The 23,798-nt window shown below is 41.2% G+C and overlaps 1 protein-coding gene across 2 annotated transcripts in view; it reads left to right on the forward strand.

Moving 5' to 3' along the window:
- The first annotated feature begins 1,778 nt into the window (after positions 1-1,778).
- LOC112139485 (sodium- and chloride-dependent transporter XTRP3A) overlaps positions 1,779-23,798 on the forward strand; it is a 25,720-nt gene continuing 3,700 nt past the window's right edge. The window contains exons 1-11 of one of the 2 annotated variants that reach the window (XM_024262304.2): positions 2,015-2,151; positions 7,458-7,534; positions 13,651-13,791; positions 14,901-14,992; positions 15,079-15,306; positions 16,932-17,042; positions 17,118-17,359; positions 17,639-17,801; positions 20,664-20,865; positions 23,110-23,269; positions 23,389-23,554. In XM_024262304.2, the coding sequence (XP_024118072.1) occupies positions 13,677-13,791; positions 14,901-14,992; positions 15,079-15,306; positions 16,932-17,042; positions 17,118-17,359; positions 17,639-17,801; positions 20,664-20,865; positions 23,110-23,269; positions 23,389-23,554 (1,479 nt within the window). In that variant the 5' untranslated portion in view covers positions 2,015-2,151; positions 7,458-7,534; positions 13,651-13,676. Of the gene's footprint in view, positions 2,152-7,457; positions 7,535-13,650; positions 13,792-14,900; positions 14,993-15,078; positions 15,307-16,931; positions 17,043-17,117; positions 17,360-17,638; positions 17,802-20,663; positions 20,866-23,109; positions 23,270-23,388; positions 23,555-23,798 lie in introns of both variants that reach the window. The other variant, XM_024262303.2, reaches the window with a different exon arrangement.

Raw genomic sequence — 23,798 nt, forward strand, 5'->3', positions numbered from 1 at the left:
TCAGACGAGGAAAACAAAGACAATTGGGGATCTATCTGTCTATGAGTGGATGAATCAGAATGGAGTGGAGCATGGAGCTTGTGGCTTGCCGTAGTAATAGAGTCTGTAACCTGCAGCTCCAGATCCACATGTGTCTCTTTTATCTCTCCATGGTTGCTCCTTCACCAAACATAAAATAAGTCATGGAGACTGCTGATCCAGACATGTCGACCATCAGAGTCTGATATCTGCCTAACCAAAACTATCTAAAGAAAACAAATAAACAAAGCCCACAAACTGAGACTACCAAGGTTCAATCCCAAACTAAAATAACAAAACCCAGCAGAGTAAGACTGCTGAGGACAAAGAGGGAAAGAGAACAAAAAAATGATTAAAAGAAAAATAGAATTGCATTTTTAAAATAAAGGATTACTTAATTAGAATTTATTTAATTTATATTAGTTACATTTATAAATTGATGTCTGAGGTTCACATAGATAATAAACTATGTAGGTTTTTACATCCTGTTCACCTGAAGACGTCTTGTTTGATCAACTCTACCTCCAGAAGGAACAGATTTTATATGGAAAGAGAAACTTTGGTAAGAAGTTTGAACCTTTAGGATAATCACATATTATCTTATGCTGAACAACATTAGTTACTAGTGCAACCCAGAGCCCAGAGCTGCACTGAGATGAGCCACAGAGCATCTTTTATTTTGAAAATAAGTAAAAAACAGCTCTGGCACCCCCGCGACCCCGAAAGGGAAGGAGCGCTCTGGAAGATGGATGGATGGAAGTAAAAAACAAAACAATCAAATTTTGAGAGATGCTTGGTTCTTTTTATAAGTATTATTTTGTTTGTGCCAAAAAATAGACAAATACATATTTATTGTTTTTAAAAAAGAAAGTCACGATTGCAAATCCAAATTTCTTAAAGACAAAAGTAAGACTATGCGGTTCCTTCTAGGTTTGGATCAGTAGAACGAGTCCAAATGGTTCTTTTACTGTTAAAGGTCGACGACCTCTGACGAAGTAGCTTCTACTTCACACATAAAAGCTTTTTCAAACGGTATTTTTTATCTTTTGCTCCTGAATCACAATAATTTGAACAAAGAAATACCCAGAAAGGCAGTTTGAAATTGTCTAAATACATAAGTAAAGTTTCAAATGAACATGTCAAGAACACCACAAATAAGGTGGGTCTTAAACATATTATTTATAAAAAATAAATACATAAATAAATAAAAAAGCAGATGACTGAAATAGCTGTGGTGGCAGAAAAATCTTTTAGTCTAGTTTGCAGCATGACTCAGGGTGACCCTGGTTGACCTGATTGTCTTCCTGGTAATCAGGATTTAACAGCAGAACAGCCTAAAAGTAATACATTTATTTGTACGAGACAGAAGGGACATTCTAGAAACTTCATTTATGAGAAAGTTAAATTTAAATAAACCCCCCCAAAGGCTCAGAATAATCAAACTGTGTTCATTCAGCTTTATTCAGTATTTCCAGAAACATGTTGGTAAAAAACAACATTTTATCTGAATTCAGTTGGTGAAAATGAAATCAGTCCCAGTTGTCATGAATAGGAAACAACCCCAATTAACATCTTAAAGGTAAATTCGGTATTTTCCATGTAAATGTTGAGTGCTTAACATGGGAGAGAATGGGAATTGTTCTTTAGGTGTTGGAGAAGGCTGCAGTAATTTTCCACGCTGGAGGATCACAGCCTCACAGAGGTGGCTCCGAAGCCCCGCCCACATCCGCTTGCGTGATTGACAGCCAGCGGACCCGTGCGGACCGGAACCAGGGATAAACTTTACATTGAGCAGATGTGATGTATTGCACTACATATCACAGGGTGCCGTCGCGGGACCGCGCGGTCTGATTGGTCGGCGGGACCACGGCCCTGTTTGGTCCAGGAGGACCCTCCTCCCGCAGCGGCCGCGTCACAGGGATGCTTAAAAGCTCCGTGGGCACGCCGCACCGCACACGCGCCCGCCTGCTCCCGCTCCTGCGCCGCGTGAGCCGCAAACGCACTGAGAGATGGGGAAAGATGCTCGGGACAGCTGGGGCAGCCCGGCGGAGTTCATGCTGGCGTGCGTCTCCTACGCGGTCGGACTGGGGAACGTGTGGCGGTTCCCGTACCTGTGCCAGATGCACGGCGGAGGTGAGTCAAGAAACATCCCGGTCCGGTTCGACCACCTCCATGTGGAGGGAAGAGAAGCCCAAAGTTTTCTTCAGAACTTTTTTTCTTTTTTAAGACGACTTGTCCATTCAGCTGTTGCTCTGACTGACTTCGGTTCGGTTCGGCATCTGTGCTGAAGGAAAGTCTTGGTTCCGCTCGTGGCAGTAACTTAAGTCAGTGGGGTCTGCCGTTGAGGAGCACGGCGCTGGACCGGTACCGGTACAGACCGTTATGTCAGGACCCGGGGCTCCCTCACTCTGTAAATTTCCATTTGAGACAGAGCGCGCGCCCCTTTCCGCGAGCGCCGCGCTACTGTCTCACACAGGAGCGCGCGCGCGCAGAACAGCCGAGATTTAAAGGATTTTATTCAAAGTAAATGAATTACATAAAACATAAAAATTAAACCTCGTGGACCAATCAGAGGAGGGTCATCATGCTTGTACCCCCTCCCTGCAGTGTGAGGACTTCCTGACCTGAAAAAGAAGAAAGAAGCAGAAATGCTTCAAACCTGAGAAAAAATGCAGAATCGAATCGTCGTCATCATTATCGTTTCCGATTGGCTCTAAAGTCTCCCTCATTCCATTTTTAGACATCCCAATAGTAGTCAGTGCTGTGTAAAACTCAACGTTCTCCTTCACCTGATCTTCAATAAAACGTTTGAGTGTGCGTAAGCCCGTGCGTGTGCACGAGGATGCGATCCAAAAAGGTTCATTTTCTTACCTAAACAGTTCCATCTTCACCTGATGTAAAATCACGTCCAGAAAACAGTGGAAAATTACCAGCTCAGTGTGACTGATGGAATGCATTTCAGCCACAGAAATGCACTTCTAAATCTGTGTTGTTTCTTTAGAGTCATCATCATCATGTTTTTAAATATCAGTATTGGATTTTTAATTTATGTCCTCTAACATGTGTTGAGAACAAGACAGAACAAAAGAAATGTGTGAAAGAGGCTTCCTTTGTCTACAACAAAGTGTTAAGATGTTCAAAGTACTTTCTTATTTATTCAGCTCATACTCATGATTAGTTAGAGTTACAGCCTATTATTAATTGTTCAAAGTGACCGTGAGATGTCGAGAAAATAAACACAACATGCTAATTGTTTTTTGTCCTCTTGGTCATTTTATTGTCATTTTAAATAAGTCTAAAGCATTACCTGCAATAATGCTAGTGTGAATGCTGTAAGATGAATTTTGCCGCCGAAGATGCTAGTGCTGATAGTTAAAAACACTGAAACTGATAGCTAGCTAAAATATTAGCTAAATGCCAAATTTGTCTAAAAAAATAAAAATAAAAAGCCTAGGTTATCTAAAGTAGCTAGCATGAAGCCGAAAAAAATTGCTAAATTTCAAAATATCATAAAAAACTGAAAAAAGCCTAAATTTGGCAAAACAGCTAGCATGTAGCTGAAATATTAGCTAAACTCCAAAATAGCCTCAGAAAATCTTAGTAAATGCTAAAATAGTCTGAAAAGCTTGCAGAATGACAATTTTTAAAACTTGAAAACGTAACTTTTTATCATATTTATGAATAACAAAAAGGCAGGAATATTATTCCAGAATAAATCAACTTAAACCTTAAATAACTTTCAATATTTTACTTTCTATAAAAATATATTTTTCCAAACTTATACAAGTTAAAGATAAGCGCAAGATAACATCGGGCCATTAATAACAATAAAATAAAATGATCTTGAGGGCCGGATAGAATTACCCAGAGGGCCGGATTCTACCCCCGGACCTCGACTTTGACACATTTTTAAAGTGAACCAGAGTTTGTTTCCGCCAATAATCTGGAACAAAGTTTCAGTCTGAGTACGAACAAGTGGACCCTGGTCCAGGACCAGGAACTGCTTTCTGACCCATCTTTTGAGGTGGTCTCGATTTGTTTCCAATCTGACTGAACTTCGGTTTGCTCAGAAATTCCTGAATCCGATACGAAACACTCCACGAGTTAAATAACTCAACCAAAATGGCCTCCGTAGCCAGTCATTACTGGACAGACGTGGAACAGCGATACAACAGCAACTCATTAAAATGTGGTTGGATGAATCCAGGCACATAAAAACAACTAATAACATGATACCATTGATTTTTACAAAAAATCTCTATGTCACAAACACTTATTAGCGTGTCTTGTAGCCCCAGTAACTGCCTTGTGGTATTCCTCCAACATACCAAAGTACCAGTAAAAAGTACTGAGCCTTCATACAGATGTTCAAAGTTGATCATCGAAATATAAAGTTTGAATAAGTAAACTTTCTTGACAAGTATTTGTAAAGTCTTCTTGTTTTGACCTGCCCCCGTAACTGCTGGCCAATGACTAAAGAGATATTTAGTCATGTGGTTTGGTTTACAAGCTTTGGTTTGGAACAGAAATCTCCCATAGATCCCAGTCTGAACACAGACCAAATGTAAGGTTTAGGACTCAATCCAGAACAAATCATTTTTCCAGTCTGAATACACTCCTATGCTTTTTTTTCTTCTAGTCTTTTTGAGGCTTATATAAAATATGTATAAATATGACAGTCAGTTAGATCATTAATTCACCATTTTAACATTGTTCTTATAGAATATATTCTTGAAGTGTTGTGTTAAATGTTTTTGAACGTTTAGTCCATCCTTGTCAACAATTGTACCCCACATAGTGGTTGTGTTTGGAACTGTGCATCTGGATGTGACGTTGGCATGGCTCTGGCATGATGCTCGACTGAATGGCTCTGGAGGTCTCCACTGTGATTCTGGAGTGATCCTAGCAAGACTATGGCATGACTCCAACATAAGAGTGTCTCTGGCATGGTTCTTAAGTGCTTCCACTTGCCTTTGGAGTGAGTCTTTGATGTGGCATTGAACTGGCTCTAGTGTGATTCTGGCGTAACCTTTGGCAGAGCTCTGCAGTGACGGACATAGGTATGGAGGGATTTTGGAGTGGCTCTGGGTTGATGTTTCAGCTACGTTTGGTACAGCCACAGATAAGCTACTCTTGCATGTTGGTGGAGTACTTCTGGAGGGCCTTTGGTGGCTGTAAAGTGAGCCAAGTATGGCTCTAGAATGACTGGCTTCTTCCAGCAGGTCTTTGTCTCAGCTGCAGTGCTGCGGCTGCCAGTGACATGTATGTGATAACTTCAGAAGGGAACAGCCAGACCCCGTCAGAGCGTCTGATGTATTTTAGGAAGTTCATATGTTCAGTTCATGTGTTTGAGTGTATGGATGTATAACTAGTGTTGTCACTTTCATGTCTGTTTTGAATCGGCTGAGAGAAGGATTCTGTTTTGGTTTGAGATATCATTTTCAACATGGACAATGTGATCATTAACAGCCTGTTATATATCAGATTTTAATCAAGTCCCAACATCCACACCTAGATGTGTGAAATTTGTTCGCTGCATTTGACCCATCCCCTGGGGGAGCGGCAGTTTAACCCCCAAATCCAACCCCTTAATGCTGAGTGTCAACCAAGGAGGCACTGGGTCCCATTTCTAGAGTCTCTGGTATGACTGGGGCTGGATTTGAACTCATAACCTTTCGGTCTCCAAGGCCACTGAGCTGGTCGGTTTCTAAGCAGACAAAGCCACCAATAAAACAAGTGACATTTTGTGAAGGATACATTTAAAAAACATGTAAATGTCAACGGTTGATCACTGTACCTATCCCAGGGGTTGGCAACCTTTCACAGTAAAAGAGCCATTTGGACTTGTTTTCTACTCATCAAAACGAAGAAGGACCCGCATAGTCTTACTTTAGCCCTAAGGAATTTGGTTTTGCATTAATGACCTTAAACAATAAATATGAATTCTGTCTATTTTTTTGGACAAACAAAAGCAAAAATGTAAGAAGAACCTAACATCTCTCAAAATTATTTTTTTTTTACTTATTTTGAAAATAAAAGACGCTCTGTACCAAACAGGATCATCTCATTGCAGCTCCGAACAGCTAGTAACCAGTGTTGTGCATCATAAGATAATATGTGCTTTTAACTCATAAAAGATCGAACTTACTATGAAAGTTTTGCTTTTCAAATAGTATTTATGCATTCTGGAGGTAGAGTTGATCAAACAAGACGTCTTCAGGTCAACAGGATGTAAAAACCTACATAGTTTATCATCTATGTGAACCTCAGACATCAATTTATAAATGTAACTAATCTGAATTAAATAAACGCTAATTAAGCAATCCTTACTTTAAAAAATACTTTTATTTTTCTGTTATTTTTTTTTATTTTTCACCTCTTTGTCCTCATCAGTCTTACTCTGCTGGGTTTTGTTATTTTAGTTTGGATCTTAGTTTGCAGGCTTTGTTTATTTGTTTTCTTCAGGTAGTTTTGGTTAGACAGACATTATCAGGAGCTGCTGACTCTGACGGTCAACATGTCTGGGTCAGCAGTCTCCATGACTTATTTTATATTTGAACAAGGAGCCACCATGGAGAGATAAAAGAGACACATGTGGATCTGGAGCTGCAGGTTGCAGAACCCTACTGTATTCAATGCAAAGTGTAAAGAGATATTTCGACTTGAAATTAAAGAAATAATCTTAATCCCTTGCTGCGTTTCTAATTATGAAGATAAAAATCACTTAAATTAAGGTAAGTTTGGGGCTGAATTGGTTTGATATGTATTTTCATCAATGAGCATCAAAGGGTTAACCTAATCTAGATTTTCTCAGTAAAATGGACACAAAGCTTCGATGAGCTGGATTTAAACCTGATTTGTTTATGGAGGTGAAGGGGACATCCTGGGTGTCCTCTTGCCTCTTCTGAAGCAAAGCTGTGGCGTGATGGTGAGGCGTCTCTTTGGTCTGGGTATGCAGAAGGTCCATGGTCTCTGCCTGAAGGTGGTGTCCACACTAACTTTAGAGCTCCTGACTTGTTTGCTCATCTTCACCCTCTGGTGGCTGTTTGGTGCTAATATTTGAAGAACTCAGCAGTTGGGTTCTGTGTGATACTCCAGTGGTGAGACATTCTGTCACTATCGTTTCCTTGACATCAGAGATTTTCCTTCAATTTCTTTGTTTTGTCTTTTGGTGATTCATCATCTCTGAACTGAGGAGCAGATAAGTTCCCATCCTATCTGAGAGGGTGTAGGTCCATCATACTTCTGATCATGTCTGCCTCATTTTGTTGGAATGTTACTGGGTGTATGAAACGCGCATGTGGAGCTTCCTCCTGCATCCCCGTTGACACAGGAATTATTTGAAGCAAGTCCAAAGAAGGTGGCATGGTGTTGGTCTTTGTTAGATCCTAGTTTATAGAGAACTTTTGTTGTTTTTGTTTTGTGTTGTCTTCTCTCAGGTCCAAGGTGTGCAGCTCAGCTCATGTCCAGGAGGCCAGGACTGCGGGCTGTGGCACCAAATCCCCCAATCCATGAAGTAAGTTGGCTCAGTGAGTGAAGTCAGAGCAAAGAACGGTGCAGCTTACAGGCTCACCTACAGCATGCAGTCATTACTGATAAGGGGCTGTTACAGGCCGCATCAAGACTATTGAGCCTGTTTACACACCCACAACAATCTGATAAATGAGAGTAATGAGGCAAACGACTATGGAAATGTTACCATTAGAAGATCTTGCTGTGCGAGGTTATCTGACTTATTTTGGAAAACTATGATTGTATGTAATGAAGGGACTTTTGAACATGGAGTCACTCTTGCTGGTGTTTTCTTGGTAAACATCACAGTTGTAGCAGTAGCCTAGCTAATGCGGAATTCTGTACATGTGCAGGATGAAAAATTAAGTTTCCAACTCTACTCAGAAGAAAGTGTAGTTGCCATGGATACACAATACTACACTGGGGTCTCATCTGAGCTTTGCGTTTTGTTTCTAAATGCGCTGATGTAAAGCATGAACTACATCAGATAGAGCCGGATTCATGCCAGGAAGTTTGGATTTATAGAGACGTGACGTCCCATATTTCATTATTGGATAGCTGCTGTGACAAACTGGTGACCTGTTCAGGGTGACCCCGCCTTCACCCAACAAGAGTTGGGATAGGCTCCAGCAACTCTGTGATGGATGGATGGATGATAAAACAAAAACAATTTTAGAAGTCAGATTATGATTGAATATTTTGTATTCATGTTAATGGGATGATCAGAGGGGTCTTCACCCGTTACAGCATATCTATTATTTAAGATTTAAGGAAATGATGAAGCAGAGAATAGATCTTCATAATAGATCTGCATAATATTGCAATTCCAGCTGGTAATTCTGGAGCACATGGATCAAAGTCAAGGTCCGGGGGCCGGATCTGGCCCTCCAGGTAATTCTATCCGGCCCTCCAGATCTTTTTATTTTATTGTTATTAATGGCCTGATGTTATCTTGTGCTTATTTCTAACTTTTATAATTTTGACAAAATATATTTTTATAGAGAGTAAGTTGAAAGTTATTTAAGGCTCAAGTTGATTTATTCTGGAATAATATTCCTGACTGTTTATTATTCATAATTTTATTAAAAGTTACAGTTTTAAAGTTTAAAAATGTGGCATTCTGCTAGCTTTTTGGACTATTTTGGCATTTACTAGGATTAGGCTATTTTGGAGTTTAGTTTAAAAATGTAGTTTTAGAGTGTTCAATAAATGTTTATCCTGTTTGGCCCGCAATCTAAGTTGTGTTTGGGATTTTGGCCCCTTGTGTGATTGAGTTTGACACCCCTGATCTAGAGTGACTCCTACAGAGATGGTGTGATCAGCAAGTGGAATAAGAGCTCCAAGTTTGATCACAGACTGGATGAAATCCTGCTGGAGAGTGAAGTTGTGGCCTTAGTCAAAACAGGATTAAAGGGCTGCACAAATAAACTGCTCACAAGTCCATATTGTGTAAGAATTGTGTTTATGTGGAGCTCTGAAGGAAGCTGAAGAGCTTTATTTATTAAAACAAATCATTAGAAAGTCCAGTTTACACGTTCAGTGCTGAACTTCTCGCTTTCTCCATTCCTATAACCAGGTTGGAAGAAAACCAGGTTATTCAAGTTTCTGCAGGTGTTATGTGTCTAAGAGATCAGAGCATCTCAGTGGTTTGCTGAAAGTGTCTGCTTTGAGACTGGGAGGTTGTGAATTCAAAAGCACTGTCAGGTCATAGAAAAAACTCAAATGGTTCCACGTTTTGAGCTTTCATGTTCAAAACTCTCACGTTCATGCATCACTGCACATGTTTTTCAGGTTTTTTTCTTGACCGTCTTTGGTTGCTCGTTGAAAGTTAAACTAGTTGAACTTTGACCAATCAGGGACTTGGATTCAGTAGTGATGTATGGGTTGCATCTCTTTTAATTCAAACATGCACCAGCTGCTTGAAAATTAATCATAAAGGAGAAATTTGTGCCCGGCTAGAATTATACAATACCAAGTCTTTCACGTATTGGAATAGAGCTGTGAAAGAAAAAGCCTGGAGCTTTTATCAGGGAGCAACAGTCCAGTATGAACACCTCATACTAGAAACGTGTTCAAGAACCCGCGTTCAGTGTGTTCTTGAACACGTATTATCTCTGTATTTCATAGGAAAATGTATTTGGGCAGAGAGGAAAAATTCTGAAGATCTGAAGCAGTTTTTCCTCTTCGTTCTGTTTCTTCTCTTATTTGTATCAACTTTTTCTAAGCTAGTGATTGGGCCTCATTATCTGTGGCACCCCCATCCTCTGGTTACATGAAGCAGGGACCACCTGTAGGGTGGAGCGACAAATGATTACATAAAACATGTTTCGTAATTCAGCTGTTGTTAAATTCTAATCTTCATTTCATCCTGTGCCAGCTTTTCATGAAGACTATTTTAATGAGTGACTTTGTCCCTCCCCCCAGATAAACTGCTGTATCTGTAAACACATGTGTTGTTGATAAGCTGGAGATATTCTTTGTTTCCTTGTTGTTTTACTTTCTTCCGTTCTGTTTCTCCTGAGAGGATCTCCACAGATTAGTGGGAACAACCAGCTGTAAACTGTAATGACCCCCCCATAAAAGTGTCTAAAGCAGAAATAATGTGGCTGGATGGAGACCTTTATTGATTCTCCAAAGATCATTACTGTAATAACTTCAACAATAAGCACACTTCTCCTGTAATCATTGTCCAGACATGAGTAGTAGAGCGAGAACATGTTGACTTGAATTTAAGACTGGACCAGATCCAAATCCAGTGACCTGACCCTTTAATCCTTTAATTCGAGCTAGTGTTAGAATGTTCTGGATTTTACCACAATTGTTTTTGTTATGTACAGCAAGAAACAGTCTGGTATATAAGCAGATGGCAGACGCAGAATGAATGGGCGTACACAGACATTGACCGCTTATAATCAAAACCTTGACTCAGCTGGAACTGAATGAAGAGTCTGTTGCTTTTTGCAGTGATACCATGACAACACAGTGAGTAAACTGACACACATATGCGGAAACTAACACGCGCTTTTATGAGGCCATAACATCCACAAGTTCTGAGCTGCTGTAACAGTTGTACTCCCGTGGTGCTGCGAAGAAAGAGAGGTGCCAGGGCGGGGCCAGAACAGTGTCAGAGTGATGCCAGAGTGGGACTACAACAATGCCAGAGTGGGACCAGGGTAGGGCCAGAATGGTGCCAGAGTGGTCCCAGAGTGGTGCCAGAACTATGCCAGAGTGGTTCCAGAACCATGCCAGAATGGTGACAGAACAATGCTAGAATGGAGGCAGCAGTCTAAGCAAAGACGCTCAGACTTCCCTCTCCCCGGCCTCTTTCTCCAGCTCCTCTTGGGGACCCCGAGGAGTTCCCAGACCAACCGAGAAACGTAGTCTGTCCAGCATGTCCTGGGTCTTCCTTGGGGCCTCTGCCCAGTGGGACATTCTTCTAACACATCTATAGGGAGCCGTCCAGGAAGCATCCAGACCAGATGCCCAAGACACCTAAACTGGCTTCTATCAATGTGGAGAAGCAGTGGCTCTGCTCCAAGTGCTCTCTGGGTGACCAAGGTTCTCACCTTATCTCTAAGGGAGCGCCCCGCCACTCTACAGAGGAAGCTCATTTCAGCCGCCTGCAGTCTGGATCTCTTTCTTTCGGTTTGTCTATTAATAGATTTTATGAAGTGATTAATTAGAAACCTTGTCTGCCTGCAGTGCTTGCTGCTATAAAGCAAATGCACTACTCAGCTGGTTATGCCCAACTAACTGGTTTAGTACCAAGAACCAGCTGGTTATGTGTAAACGATGAACTAAAATTCCAAGCGGTTGTTTATTTACCATTAATGCTGGTTATACAACCTAACTTAAACTCTGTTTGATGCCACGAGCTTCAGACAACCACACGGCTGCTGCTGAGAACAGGCACAGGAAAAGTCTAAGCATCAGCAGCAAGCCACCTAGTTATCATCACTGACATGAGGCGCGAGATCAGCCCAGAACCACTGACCCTGCTCGGTGGGCCCTCACAGAAATGGACTCAGAGAGCAACAGATTGATCATTAACGCATTTATGGCATCTTAGGCACTGAGGTGCCGGAAGCTCGGTGGCTCTGAGCTCTGTGCCCCTCAGCACCAGAGCTGGTTAGAACCATTACTTTTGTGCAGTTTGTTTGAACGCTGTGACCACTCTTGAGGATACTCATACAGGATAAACCCCTCCAGAAATTAGGCTTTAATCTTTACTCTCGTTGCTGACTTGCTGACAGACTCGCTGTAAACTGGGTTGTGTAACTTAGATAAGGCTAAAAGCTGTTGATAAGTATGACCCATTCACTACTTGAATGGATGTGAAATGTCCAGCAAGCTAATCTGCTATTCAAAATAAACGACTTCAATCATTTGGGAATCACAGAACCCCCCGTTATGCTCAGTGTTCCACTCCAACTGTCATTTGTTCTGATCTTCTTTGACATGGTAGCAAACAGAGAAGGTCTCAGGTTTTGATTTGAGACAAAATGATCCAAGTCTTCCAAACTTCCAGACCTGCTGCTTAAAGCCTTGTTTCCAATGAACGTTATGGTATGGTATGTTATGGTATGGTACGGTACGGTACTGTCCGGTCCAGTTTAGAATGGTCCAATTCAAGTGAGTTTTTCCAATCAAAGTTGGACCGTCCAGGCACATGCAGGGTGGAGCTAATAACGGCATCAATGGAGATCATCTACCAGCTCATTTTTTTTTGTTTGGCTTTTGGTACTTTGTTCGTACAAAGAATCTAATGTTTAGGCCCTGAGTTCTTCTGTGGATGATGATAAATTCTTCAGAGATCTGGCTCCAGAGGAGTTTGGGGGGGGTGCATTGCTCGTAATGTGAGGAACAATTATTACACGTTTTCTTTTGATATTTTTGAACGCGTGTATTTAAGTTCACCACAGAAAGTCAAGACTTGAATGAAACATAAAAGATTAGAACTCACCAAATATCAGTGAAAAATAAATCAAATGGTGATTAAATGTCTGAATGGGAAATAGTGCAGTTGTGCTCACGAGTTTACACACCCTGGAAGAAATTATGAATTCTAGACAATTTTGCAAAAAAAAATATGAATGATAACGCTAAAACTTTTTTTCACTTTTTAACATAATTATGAACTAGATATATAGAATTACCTGCAATAATGCCAGTGTGAATGTTGTAAGCTGAATTTGTCCGCTGAAGATGCTGAAACTGATAGCTGAAATTACTGTAGCTAACAGCTAAAAATGCTGAAGTGGATAGCAGCTAAAATATTAGCTAAATGCCAAAATAGCCTACAAATCTAAAAAAAAAAAAAAAAAACTTAGGCTAGCCAAAACAGCTAGCCTGTAGCTAAAAAGAATAGCTAAACTTCAAAATAGCCTAAAAAAACTGAAAAAAGCCCAAATTAGCCAAACAGCTAGCATATAGCTGAACTATTAGCTAAGCTTTAAAATATACCTAAGTAGTCAAATAAGTTCCCACAATGCCAGTTTTTTTTTACTTTAAAACCATAACTTTTTAACATAAATACTGAATGAATACCGAAACAACAGGAATATTATTCCAGAATAAATCAACTTAAACCTTAAATAACTTTCAATATTTTACTCTCCATAAAAATATATTTTGTCAAAATTATACAAGTTAGAAATAAGCGCAAGATAACATCGGACCATTAATAAAAATAAAATAAAATGATCCGGAGGGCCGGATAGAATATCTGGAGGGCCGGATCTGGCCCCCGGGCCTTGACTTTGACCCATGTGGTCTAGAGGAAGATCAAAGAGGAGGTTCATGGAGGTAGAGAGGGAGAACATGAGGATGGGGTTAGAAGAAGGTGGATGTTTCACAGTGGAGACACTTGAAGAAGCAGCACAAAGGTAAAGAAGAAGCTCTATTTTAATCATAAAGCCCATGTCAGCAAATGTCATGTAAAGAAACAACATCAATCAATCAATTTCTTTAAATAGTGTTTATAAAAGCAGGGGTAACCAGTGTGCTGATTGTGAAGGTGTGTGTTACACTGACAGACACGTGAGAGAAAATCTTTCCTGCAAAAGAGTCACCAACTTGTCCTCCTGCTTTTGCTTGTCTAAGTGTGTTTCTCCTTCACAGGGGGCTTCTTGATCCCATACCTCCTGATGCTGCTATTGGAAGGTGTGCCCTTGTTCTACATGGAGCTTGCTATTGGTCAGAAGATGCGTTTGGGCAGCATTGGGGCGTGGACTGCCATCAGCCCGTACCTGTCAGGAGTAGGTAAGTTCTAAATTCAACACGGGAAACATACCTCACTGTTGATCGTGTGTTTGAATTCCAGAGGTAAACATTGTACTCCCATGTTTGTTTAAATAAGTATTCATATTTTACTTCGTAGTTTAAAAAAAATCAAATTTATATCAAAAACAAACACTTCACCGTTTTTCTAATTCATTCCAAATAATTTGATTCCAACTCAGTCCAGGTCATTCCAAAAGTTTAAATGTTATTTATTCATTTTTGTTACCTAGATAAATGACTATCAGTTTATGTAGAAATCATCTTGTGTAGTCCTGCATATTGAGGAGGAAACTTCCTCTAAATAGAAACCTCCAGCAGAACCGGGGAGTGGAAAAACCCTCATGATTGTTTAGCATCAGGAAAAATACAAAACCAAAACACTGGAACATCTGTTATGAGACAAAACAGAGCAAACGGCTAAGTCACAACTCCCCTCATGGGTGGATACGGGCAGTCTGCAGATCGGAGATGGGCAAACCTTTACCAGCACACAGGTGGCCCTAACAAAATGTTAAGATCGTAGACCGCTCAGTGAGTCTGTTGAGAGAAAATGTTCTTGTTCATTTTTATCTACGGGCATGCTGCAGGCGACAGGTTGTACTGAACACTTTTACAACACGCAAAGATAAGTTAGGGGGAAATAGGAGAAACGATGATACGTTTTACAGATTTGTCATTTTTTCAACCCCCAAACCCTGCACACTGTGCAGTCGCCATTAGTCCACATTACAGGCACCGCCATTTTGAAACCTGCCGACAGTGATTGGTCCGAGTCAGTCTGAGTCACGTTTTTAGAGGAACTACAATAGCCAATCATGAGTCCACACCCCTTCCACTAAAAGCGGCTCGGGAGACTCTGCCAATCAAACATTTGAGGCGGAGCTATTACTGAGGCATCTGATTGGTCAGTTTAGAACTTGAAGAATTTACAATAAAGAAAAAATAGCTGTCTATTTCTCTATAGAAGTCTATGGGATTTTGGCTTCTTGGAGCCAGCGAACACTTCCTGTTTGGGACACGAGGGGGGAGGGGTCAACCTGTCCAGTGATATACAGTCTATGGTTACATGTGCGTGTCTTCTGGTTCAGGTCTTGCCAGTGTGGTCACCTCCCTGTATCTGTGCCTGTACTACAACATCATCAACGCGTGGAGCTTCTGGTACCTCTTTAACTCGTTTCAGGTGAGCTGCTGCTGAATGACCAGCTCAGATTCTCTGCTCAGGGCTGCTGTATGAGACCTCACTGTAACACTTCTGTACGTCCACAGTCCGTCTTGCCCTGGGCGGTCTGCCCTGTAAATTCAAACCGGACGGGACCTCTTGAGGAGTGTGAGAGAGCTACACCCACCCAGTATTTCTTCTACAGAGAAACGCTGGACATTTCCCCCTCCATTGAGGAGAATGGAGGCATTCACACAGGCCAGGCTCTGTGCCTCGTGCTGGCATGGATCCTTACTTTCCTCTTCATTGTGCGGGGGGTCAAGTCCACAGGAAAGGTAAGAAAAGCTCCCACCTCTGTTCCTCAGTGGATCTCTGTGTGCAGGCCTGAATTATAGCATGAGCTGAAGGGGGATGAAGCCCTGGGTTTGGGGCTGTTCATGGATTCCCTTTCACATTTTCATTTCCAGCCAGTCACAGAGGTTTGCACCTCTCTGAGCTCCATCCTGTCACTCCCTCCTGCGGCAGCTTTGTCTTTGTTGTTATTTACTGATTAAGAACTTGTTTGTGATTCTTTCACTTATTCTTGTGTTGTTGCTCTGCCAGCAGGAACAGTTTCCTTTAAATGACAACCATGACCATTGCAGCTTTAATGGGAGGGAAATTATCATAATTCATATATTATTATATTGCAAAATCTAAAGCAGGGGTAACCAAAGTCAGTTCTCGAAGGCAGGTGTCCTACATGTTTTCCAACCAACCTGCCATTTAGCTCTTTATTGGCTAAACCACGTCTCAAAGTCAAGGCCCAGGGGCCGAATCTGGCCCTCTGGGTCATTATATCCGGCCCTCTAGATCATTTTATTTTATTATTATTAATGGCCCAATGTAAGCTGTTTAGGCTAATTTAGGCCCTTTTTTAGGCTGTTTTCAGCTACATGCTAGCAGTTTTGGCTAACTTAGGCTTTTTTCAGTTTTTTATATTTTTTGGTCCATTTTGGTGTCTTGCTAATATTTCAGCTACATGCTAGCTGTTTTGGCTAATTTAGGCATTTTTCATTTTTAAGGCTATTTTGGAGTTTGGCTAATTTTTCATCTACATTCTAGCTGTTGTGACTAATTTGGGCATTTTTCACTTTTTTTGGATATTTTGAAGTTTAGCTATTTTTTCAGCTACATGCTAACTGTTTTGGCTAACCTAAGTTTTTATTTTAGTTCTATAGGTCAATTTGGCATTTACCTTGTATTTTTAGCTGGCTATTAGCTTCAGCATTTTCAGCTATTAATTTCAGCATTTTCAGCTATCAGCTCTAGAATTTTCAGCTATTAACTTCAGCGTTTTCAGCTATCAACTTCAGCTTTTTCAGTTATCAGCTTCAGGGTTTTCAGCTATAAACGTCAGCGTTTTTTAGCTATCAGCTACAGCGTTTACATCTATCAAGTTTTGCATTTTCAGCTATCAACATTAGCATTTTTAGCTATCAATTTCAGCATTTACAGCTTTTAACGTCAGCGTTTTCAGCTATCAGCTTCAGCGTTTTCAGCTATCAGCCTCAGTCTTTTTAGCTATCAGCTTCAGTGTTTTTGGCTATTAACTTCAGCTTTTTCAGCTATCAATTTCAGCATTCTCAGCTATTAACTTCAGCGTTTTAAGCTCTTAACTTAACTGTTTCAGATATTAAGGTGTGTTTTGGATTTTGGCCCCCTGTGCGATTGAGTTTGACACCCCTGCTTTAGGGTGTAGCCGGGACAGGGCACTGCAAAACATGACTTCAAAAGGAACAAAGTGGGTTTAGAAAATGGCTGAAGTTGATCTATGTATTTTTATAACAGAAAATCCTCCTGAGAGATATGTTTAGGTCTTCTTTAGCTTCTCAACGTTTGCACAGAGAACTGAAGTAAAGTGTTGGCACATGAAGAGCTCTGACACTGCTCTGACTCTGGTGGTGGTCTCCCTCTGCAGGTGGTGTACTTCACAGCCACCTTCCCATACCTGGTCCTCTTCATCTACCTGGTCCGGGGCTTCACCCTCCATGGAGCCATCAACGGCGTTAAGTACATGTTCACACCAAAGGTGAGGCCAGATCCACCGCTGTAGCTGCACGGCCAAAGCTTTGCCAGAGTGCACTGACCTTTTCTGTCTGTTTAGATGGAGGAGTTGGCCAATCCTGTGACTTGGATCAACGCGGCCACGCAGATCTTCTTCTCTCTGGGGTTGGGTTTTGGCTCCCTCATAGCCTTTGCCAGCTACAACCAGTACCACAACAACTTCCAGCGGCAGGCCATTGCAGTCTCCTTCATCAACAGCGGGACCTCCATCTTTGCTGCCATCGTCACATTTGCCATCTACGGGTTCAAGGCCACTGTGAACTACGAGAACTGTCTGGGGAGGTTTGTGTCTCTCTGTAGCATGATAATGTGGGTTTGCATGGGTGGTTTCTGAAACAGATCATGGATCCAAGTACGTCTATTGGCTCATTCAGTAGAATGGCTGCATACGGTGAGGGGAGAATCATTGCTCACAGAGAGCAAATTATATCTTCAATAAAACAGGAGGTCAATAGAGTCACCATGAAATCAGAGGAGCTTCGTCAGCCCAACAGAGAAGCTGGAACACAAACCGGAGGAACTTTAGGATCAGCTCTCCATGTCATGCTGTTGGTCTTGCAGGACTCGAGTGTTGCTGCTGAACACCTTCAACCTCGCTGAAGACTCCGTCTCACTGGACAACATCCTGGAGGTCATGGACCAGCTGAACACCACGTACCCTCAGCAGTTTGCCGAACTGTCCGGCAGACTGGAAAATTGCAGCCTGGAGAGTGAGCTGGACACCGTACGTTCTTCATTCTTTCTGCAGCAGCACACTAAAACATTTTTAAAAACAGTGCTTAAGCTAACATTTATCTCACTGATAAAACCCAGTAGGAACCACAGCAGAATCCTTCACTCTTTGAAAATATTAGACAAATTTGTATTTATGCCATAGTTACAACTATGATAAACATAAATTAACTGTTGTTCATTTTCCAGTAATAAAACACAAACATTAAAATAAAATAGCTTCTTTTTAAAACTTTTGACAGAAGTTCCTTTCAAAATAAAAGACACCGTGTAACAGATGATTGTTTCAATCCAGCAAAAGTATTAGCAAGTGGAATGTCAGCAGTGATTACATAAAAATAGGTAATTTGTCTGTTGTTGATGCATCTCTGCCACAAATGTTAATCTAACAAACCAAAATGAAGTCCGACCCATAAGGTGACCCTTGACATTTTTTAAACACACTCAAATTTCCTTAATTTTTTCAAAAATAGAAAATTTGATTAATAATCCGGTGCTCCTTAATGCTGGTTTTGCTTATTGACGTCCTTTGATTTTTGGTAGTACGGGACAGGACGCACAAAAATGTGTCAAAATGTTGAAGTTCGACTTGTGATACACGCTGTCCTGTTTGTTAATGAGTTAAAGTTTGAGTTAGTTTACGTTTTTTCACCTTTACTACTTTCTCACTTTGTACTTTATAGTTACTTTTTAACTTTTAGAAACTTTTTTTTATTTTTCGTTAATAAAAGAGCCACATCTTGCTCCGGAGCTGCAAGTTGCAGACTCCTGGTGGAACTAAATGCAGTCAAAATTATGTTTTCATTTAGAAAAAAAAAAACTGCTTCCTTTCTTACCGAAGCCGAAAACAACTTACACTACTTTTTTTTTTTTAATCGTTTTCTCATCCTAACAAGATCCACTAGCTTGTTATAATGAAAAAATGAAGTTCGTTTTCTTGTTATAACGAGATAATCAAGAACGAAGAACAAAGCGTCTCCCTCTGCCTTTCCCACACAGCTAGCTGTTTTAAGTCTCTTTATTTTGTGGTTAACAACAAAAACAGTAGAAGAAAACACTCCACGAAAATAGTTTTTAGTCTATTCTTTATTTATTATGTATTTATTTATCCTCTCTAAACGTCTTAATTCCGTCTCATGCACCAGCCCCCATACCGTTATTTCCCCAAACCCCCCGAACAAACAGGTTGATTGACAGAACCAGGGCTGCTGAGCGTTTCAGCATGGTCACGGTTTATCAGAGAAAATGTCAAACACCGGGACTGATCGGTTGATTAAATAGTGTCGACATTTTTTCTGAAAAACTGCTTTGTTTCGCTGCGGCTTTTATAAAAAGGACAAAAGCATAGCAGTGGAATGAGTCGGGGCAAATGGCTGTTTGGGTCCGCTGATGTCCGGAGTTCAGTGAACGCACCGTGTGGAGATGCTCTGCAGCCCTTGGTTCTGTCAATCAACCTGTTTGTTTGGAGGTTTTAGGGAAATAAAAGGAGGAGGGCTGGTGCATGAGACGGAATGAAGGCGTTTAAGGGGTGTAGACCTGCTAATAAATACATTAAAAAAATTATAGACTCAAAAAACATTTGTGAAGTGTTCTTCTGCTGTTTTTGCTGTTAACCACAAAGTGAAGAGAATTAAAACAGCTGAAGTCTTGGCGTTTCAGTGTGGGAAAGAGAGAGGCTTCATTATTAGTTATTGATTATCTCGCTATAACGAGAAAACTATTAAAAGAAATAGGGCAGGCTGTTTTCGGCTTCCATACTTTGTGTCTGGAGGACAAAAAAAAAAAAAACAATCCCCATGTGAAAAAGATCAAATGTAGTGGATTTGTTCACAACATGGCGAGAATCTAAAAACATTTTCTCATATCAGCTGCTGCACAGGTTTCTCCATGACTACAATGACAAACAGTCTTAGGTTTGGGTGCAGGTGACCTTAGATATGAAGACCACATCACACTGCCATAATGTTATAATACAATCCTAAATGTTCTTTATTTAAAAACATTATAAAGCTCACTGATCCCTTAACTTCAAACACATATAGGTCTGATATAAATATGTCTAAAGCTTTAGTCCTCATGGTTCATACAGGTGAATACAGGCTGCCTGCAGGGGAAAAATGAGCAAACCTGATTGGTCACACAGGTGACTCGAACAACAATAAACGTCGTCGACCACTCGGTAGAGAGACAATGTTCGTGCACGTTGTTTTATGTTGTGTATGCTACAAGCGACAGGTCACAGTGAACACTTAAACAACACCTTCGGGTGAGTAAGGGGGAAGTGGGCGAGACGTCATATGGACTTTTTTTTATCAATCCCCACAAATCCTTGGGAAGGAGCCCATCAGTGCTGTTCACGTGATACGTGCGCACTACGTGCGTGTAGCCTGACTGTTAAACTTGAGGAAATTAGACAGTGTTTCGTTTGTGTTGACATCCTTCAGGCGTTCCACTAAATTAGCATAATCGCGTTTTTTACAGAGACTTTTCTTTGGATTATTAAGCAATTTTTCTCGTCTGAACGTCTATTTCTGAGGCCGGTGTGAACATGGCATTATGAAAATCAGATGTCAGACCAGTTTTAAGGACTAGTCTGTTGTGTTTGTTCCACCACCACATTAATGGTCCCCGTCACATTAATGTAATGTGTAGACCCAATAATCCATAGTACACATGAAATCCTCATTTCAATATTCTGTTTGTACTGGTGTCCATTAGACCATATGTGTCAAAGTCAAGGCCCGGTATCTCAAGCATTTCAAATGCAATACTGTTGTGGGCCTCCTCCCTTTCACGGTCTATAGGACTGATCCACATGGATCACAGTGAGTGATGGTGTCTGTCTGGCTTTCAGGCTGTGGAGGGCGCCGGCCTGGCCTTCATCGTGTACAGTGAAGCCATCACAAACATGCCACTGTCTCAGTTCTGGTCCGTGCTCTACTTCTTCATGCTTCTGCTGCTGGGGATGGGCAGCATGCTCGGCAACATCACGGCCATCATCACGCCTCTGAGAGACTTCAAGATCACATCTGGCATCAGTGACGAGGTGTTCAACGGTACGTGAACCATGAACGGTTTCATTTCAGTCTGTAACTTTGAAATGAATTGAATTTTGTCATTCAGGAGCATAAAAAATGCAGTTGGGAAAATCTTTTAGTTACGTACAAACGAACTCCCTCTGATGCATCCACTTTTAGACAAATAGATCCATGAACGTCTATGTTTTCCTCGTCTGAGGTGGAATCTGGATCAAAACTGGACGGCTGGATAGCTTTGATATTGCTCACCATTCTTGTTACACCGCTAATGTTAGCTTGGGGTTGAGAGGCCATGCCCACAAGTCTGAGGTGAATTTCTAATGAACTCCTGTAGCTCTGCAGAAACTATGTCCTAGAAATCATTTCAGATTTTTTTATTAAAAAGGCAATCATAATTATTAGACCACTGGAAACATCTTTGAAGGGTAACCAAACCTCATTAACTTTTGGTGGCTGTTGACCTCTATAAATGGGGCTTTAAAAGTGCAGTCTTTTCGTCCTTGCCAATTTTTTGAGAATTTAAAATAAACTTGTTTAATTCCTGAAATGATGACCTAAAACTGTTGGTGTGCTGCCCCCTACAGGTTGAAACGAGGTATTACAGTTGAATTTTGTGATTGGTCAACTGGTGTAAGTCCAAGTTTCACGTCATTATGCCCTGTGGTTCCAGTATAAAAGCCACGCCCATCTTTGAATACTTGAGACGGGTGAGAGTTGAAGCTCAACACGCGACTGTTGGAGCTCTCCCCACAACACAGAGAGCTGCACAGCTAATGCAGAGAGCTTTGGAGCTCGCGACACTAAAAACAGCGGAATGTTCGATGCAGAACCATCAATGTTGACGCCGAGAGTAGTGGAGGTCGCCCCGCTTTATAAAAAAAAATCCTTTAGTCCAGTGGTCCCCAACCTTTTTCAGGTCACGGACTGGTCTAAATTGGACAATATTTTCACGGACCGGTCCGAATGGGACCATAAATGGCATTTTTAAGCTTTCAACTTTAAGAAATATTTTTTTTGCCAAAGTAAATGCCACTACAATAAGTTTTGTTTAAAAAAGTCTAAATATATTATATGACAATTTTTATGCAGATGATGAAAATTCAATGAAACAAAGGCGTTGTGTCATTTCAGATTTGAAAAAAAAAATTCAATTAAAGAAATATTACATAACTCCCCCATGTCTTTTTAAAACCTAAATCCAAGCTCAGATGATCTTTTTCAACACAAAGGAATATTTACTTTAACGTTTCTGAACTGATGTTAATTCAGCCTTGTTGTAGGAAAGTTCTCAAATATTCCTTTTACAAGTTTCCTCAAATCAGCAACTTTATTTGATTGAATTTTCTCTCCCTGTAAAATGTCTGTAGCTCGTTTGAACTTGGTGATGAAGATTTTCCCTTTGAGGTCAAAGTGGAGGCTAACGACCGGACGCTAGCTTCAGCTTCGTCTGACTTTTACGGTGTGATGGATAAATAAAGCTAAAAAATAACACAACCGTCGTAAAACTGGTATTTCTAAATAGAATATAAACATGAATCATGTGTGAAACAGTCGAGAGTCAGTCACCGCGTATTAGCCTGAGCTACATGCTACATGAGAACTGACAGTTTTGACTGTAAGCAGCAGCTTTACTGTTCTTTGAAGTTGAAGGTTCTTCTCCTGCTTCCTCACTGACTTCTTTCTTCCCAAAGAAACTTTCTAAATGTGTTTTATTTCTTAGTTTTTGTATTTAGCGAGGAGCTACTAGCTTAGCAATTCAGTTAGCCATGCTAGTTTGCTGATTTAAGTCATGACACATTTTGAACAAAATCTGGAAGTCTTTCAAAATAAAACTTCCTTCAGGATCAGAAAATAATAGAAACAGAAATGATATGTTAGCCCATTTATTTATTTTTTGACCTACAGACCGGTGCCGGTCCGCGGCCCGCGGATTGGGGGTTGCCTTAAATTAAACTCACTGTCACTGTCAATCCAGACCACACCTCCTCCGCTCAGCCCTCCTCCCCTAACCCTGCCCCCTTTTTTTTTTGCATTTTTCAAATCTGAGCTGAGAGTGGAGTCAGCCTCCAACTGTCCTGTTTGGATACCCTTTAAAGTCCTGGATGGAACCACACCAAAGGATGCAAAGAGAGAGGGCATTTGTTGAGGGCCAGCTCTGTTTTATTACGATCTACAAGTTTACCACCATTCAAGTTTTGCTTTTACCAGATTTGGTGGTAAAAGTGTGAGACCCTGGCTGATGGCTGATGACCTGTCTTTCAGGCGGGGTGTGTCTGTTCTGCCTGCTGCTCGGCCTGGGATTCACCACCCCCTCTGGGAACTACTGGTTCACCATGTTCAATGACTACGGAGCCACGTTTTCCCTGCTCTTCATCGTTCTCATCGAAGTCATCACTGTCAGCTACATTTATGGAATCAAAAGGTGGGTGGTGTCTGAAGAAACCCCGCCTCCAGAGGAACACTTCCTGCCTTGGGGGTGGGGGTCACATCCATGTTTCCCAGTTGGTCCAACCATATTCTCTGTCTCTCCTCTCGTTGAAGGTTTGAAAAGGACATAGAGGACATGCTGGGTCACCGTCCTAACTGGTACTGGAAGATCATGTGGGTAGTAGTGAGCCCCCTCCTCCTCATAGGCCTTTTTGTATTTTATATCATCACCTACATCCAGGGAGGGACCCCCACCTATCAGGCGTGGGACAAAGATGTGGTGAGTTGGGCTGATGCTGGGCATTGGTTTTTCTGTCGAGTTTTCCTGGTAATCTCCAGCAGGAAACCTGTGTGAGCTGCTGAGATCGAGCTGCTCTGTCTGCCAGAAGGCTGTGAATCCTTCACTCAACTCCCATTGATTCCAACACGTCACCCCCAAGTCGTCACTTTTTGATGTTTTGGGGTGTCCCGACTCGTCATTTTTGACGTGCTGGCTGTTCATAGAATCAAGGGTCCACAGCCCT

This window comes from Oryzias melastigma, unplaced genomic scaffold (genome assembly GCF_002922805.2).
Source record: "Oryzias melastigma strain HK-1 unplaced genomic scaffold, ASM292280v2 sc00247, whole genome shotgun sequence".
Lineage (NCBI taxonomy): Eukaryota > Metazoa > Chordata > Actinopteri > Beloniformes > Adrianichthyidae > Oryzias > Oryzias melastigma.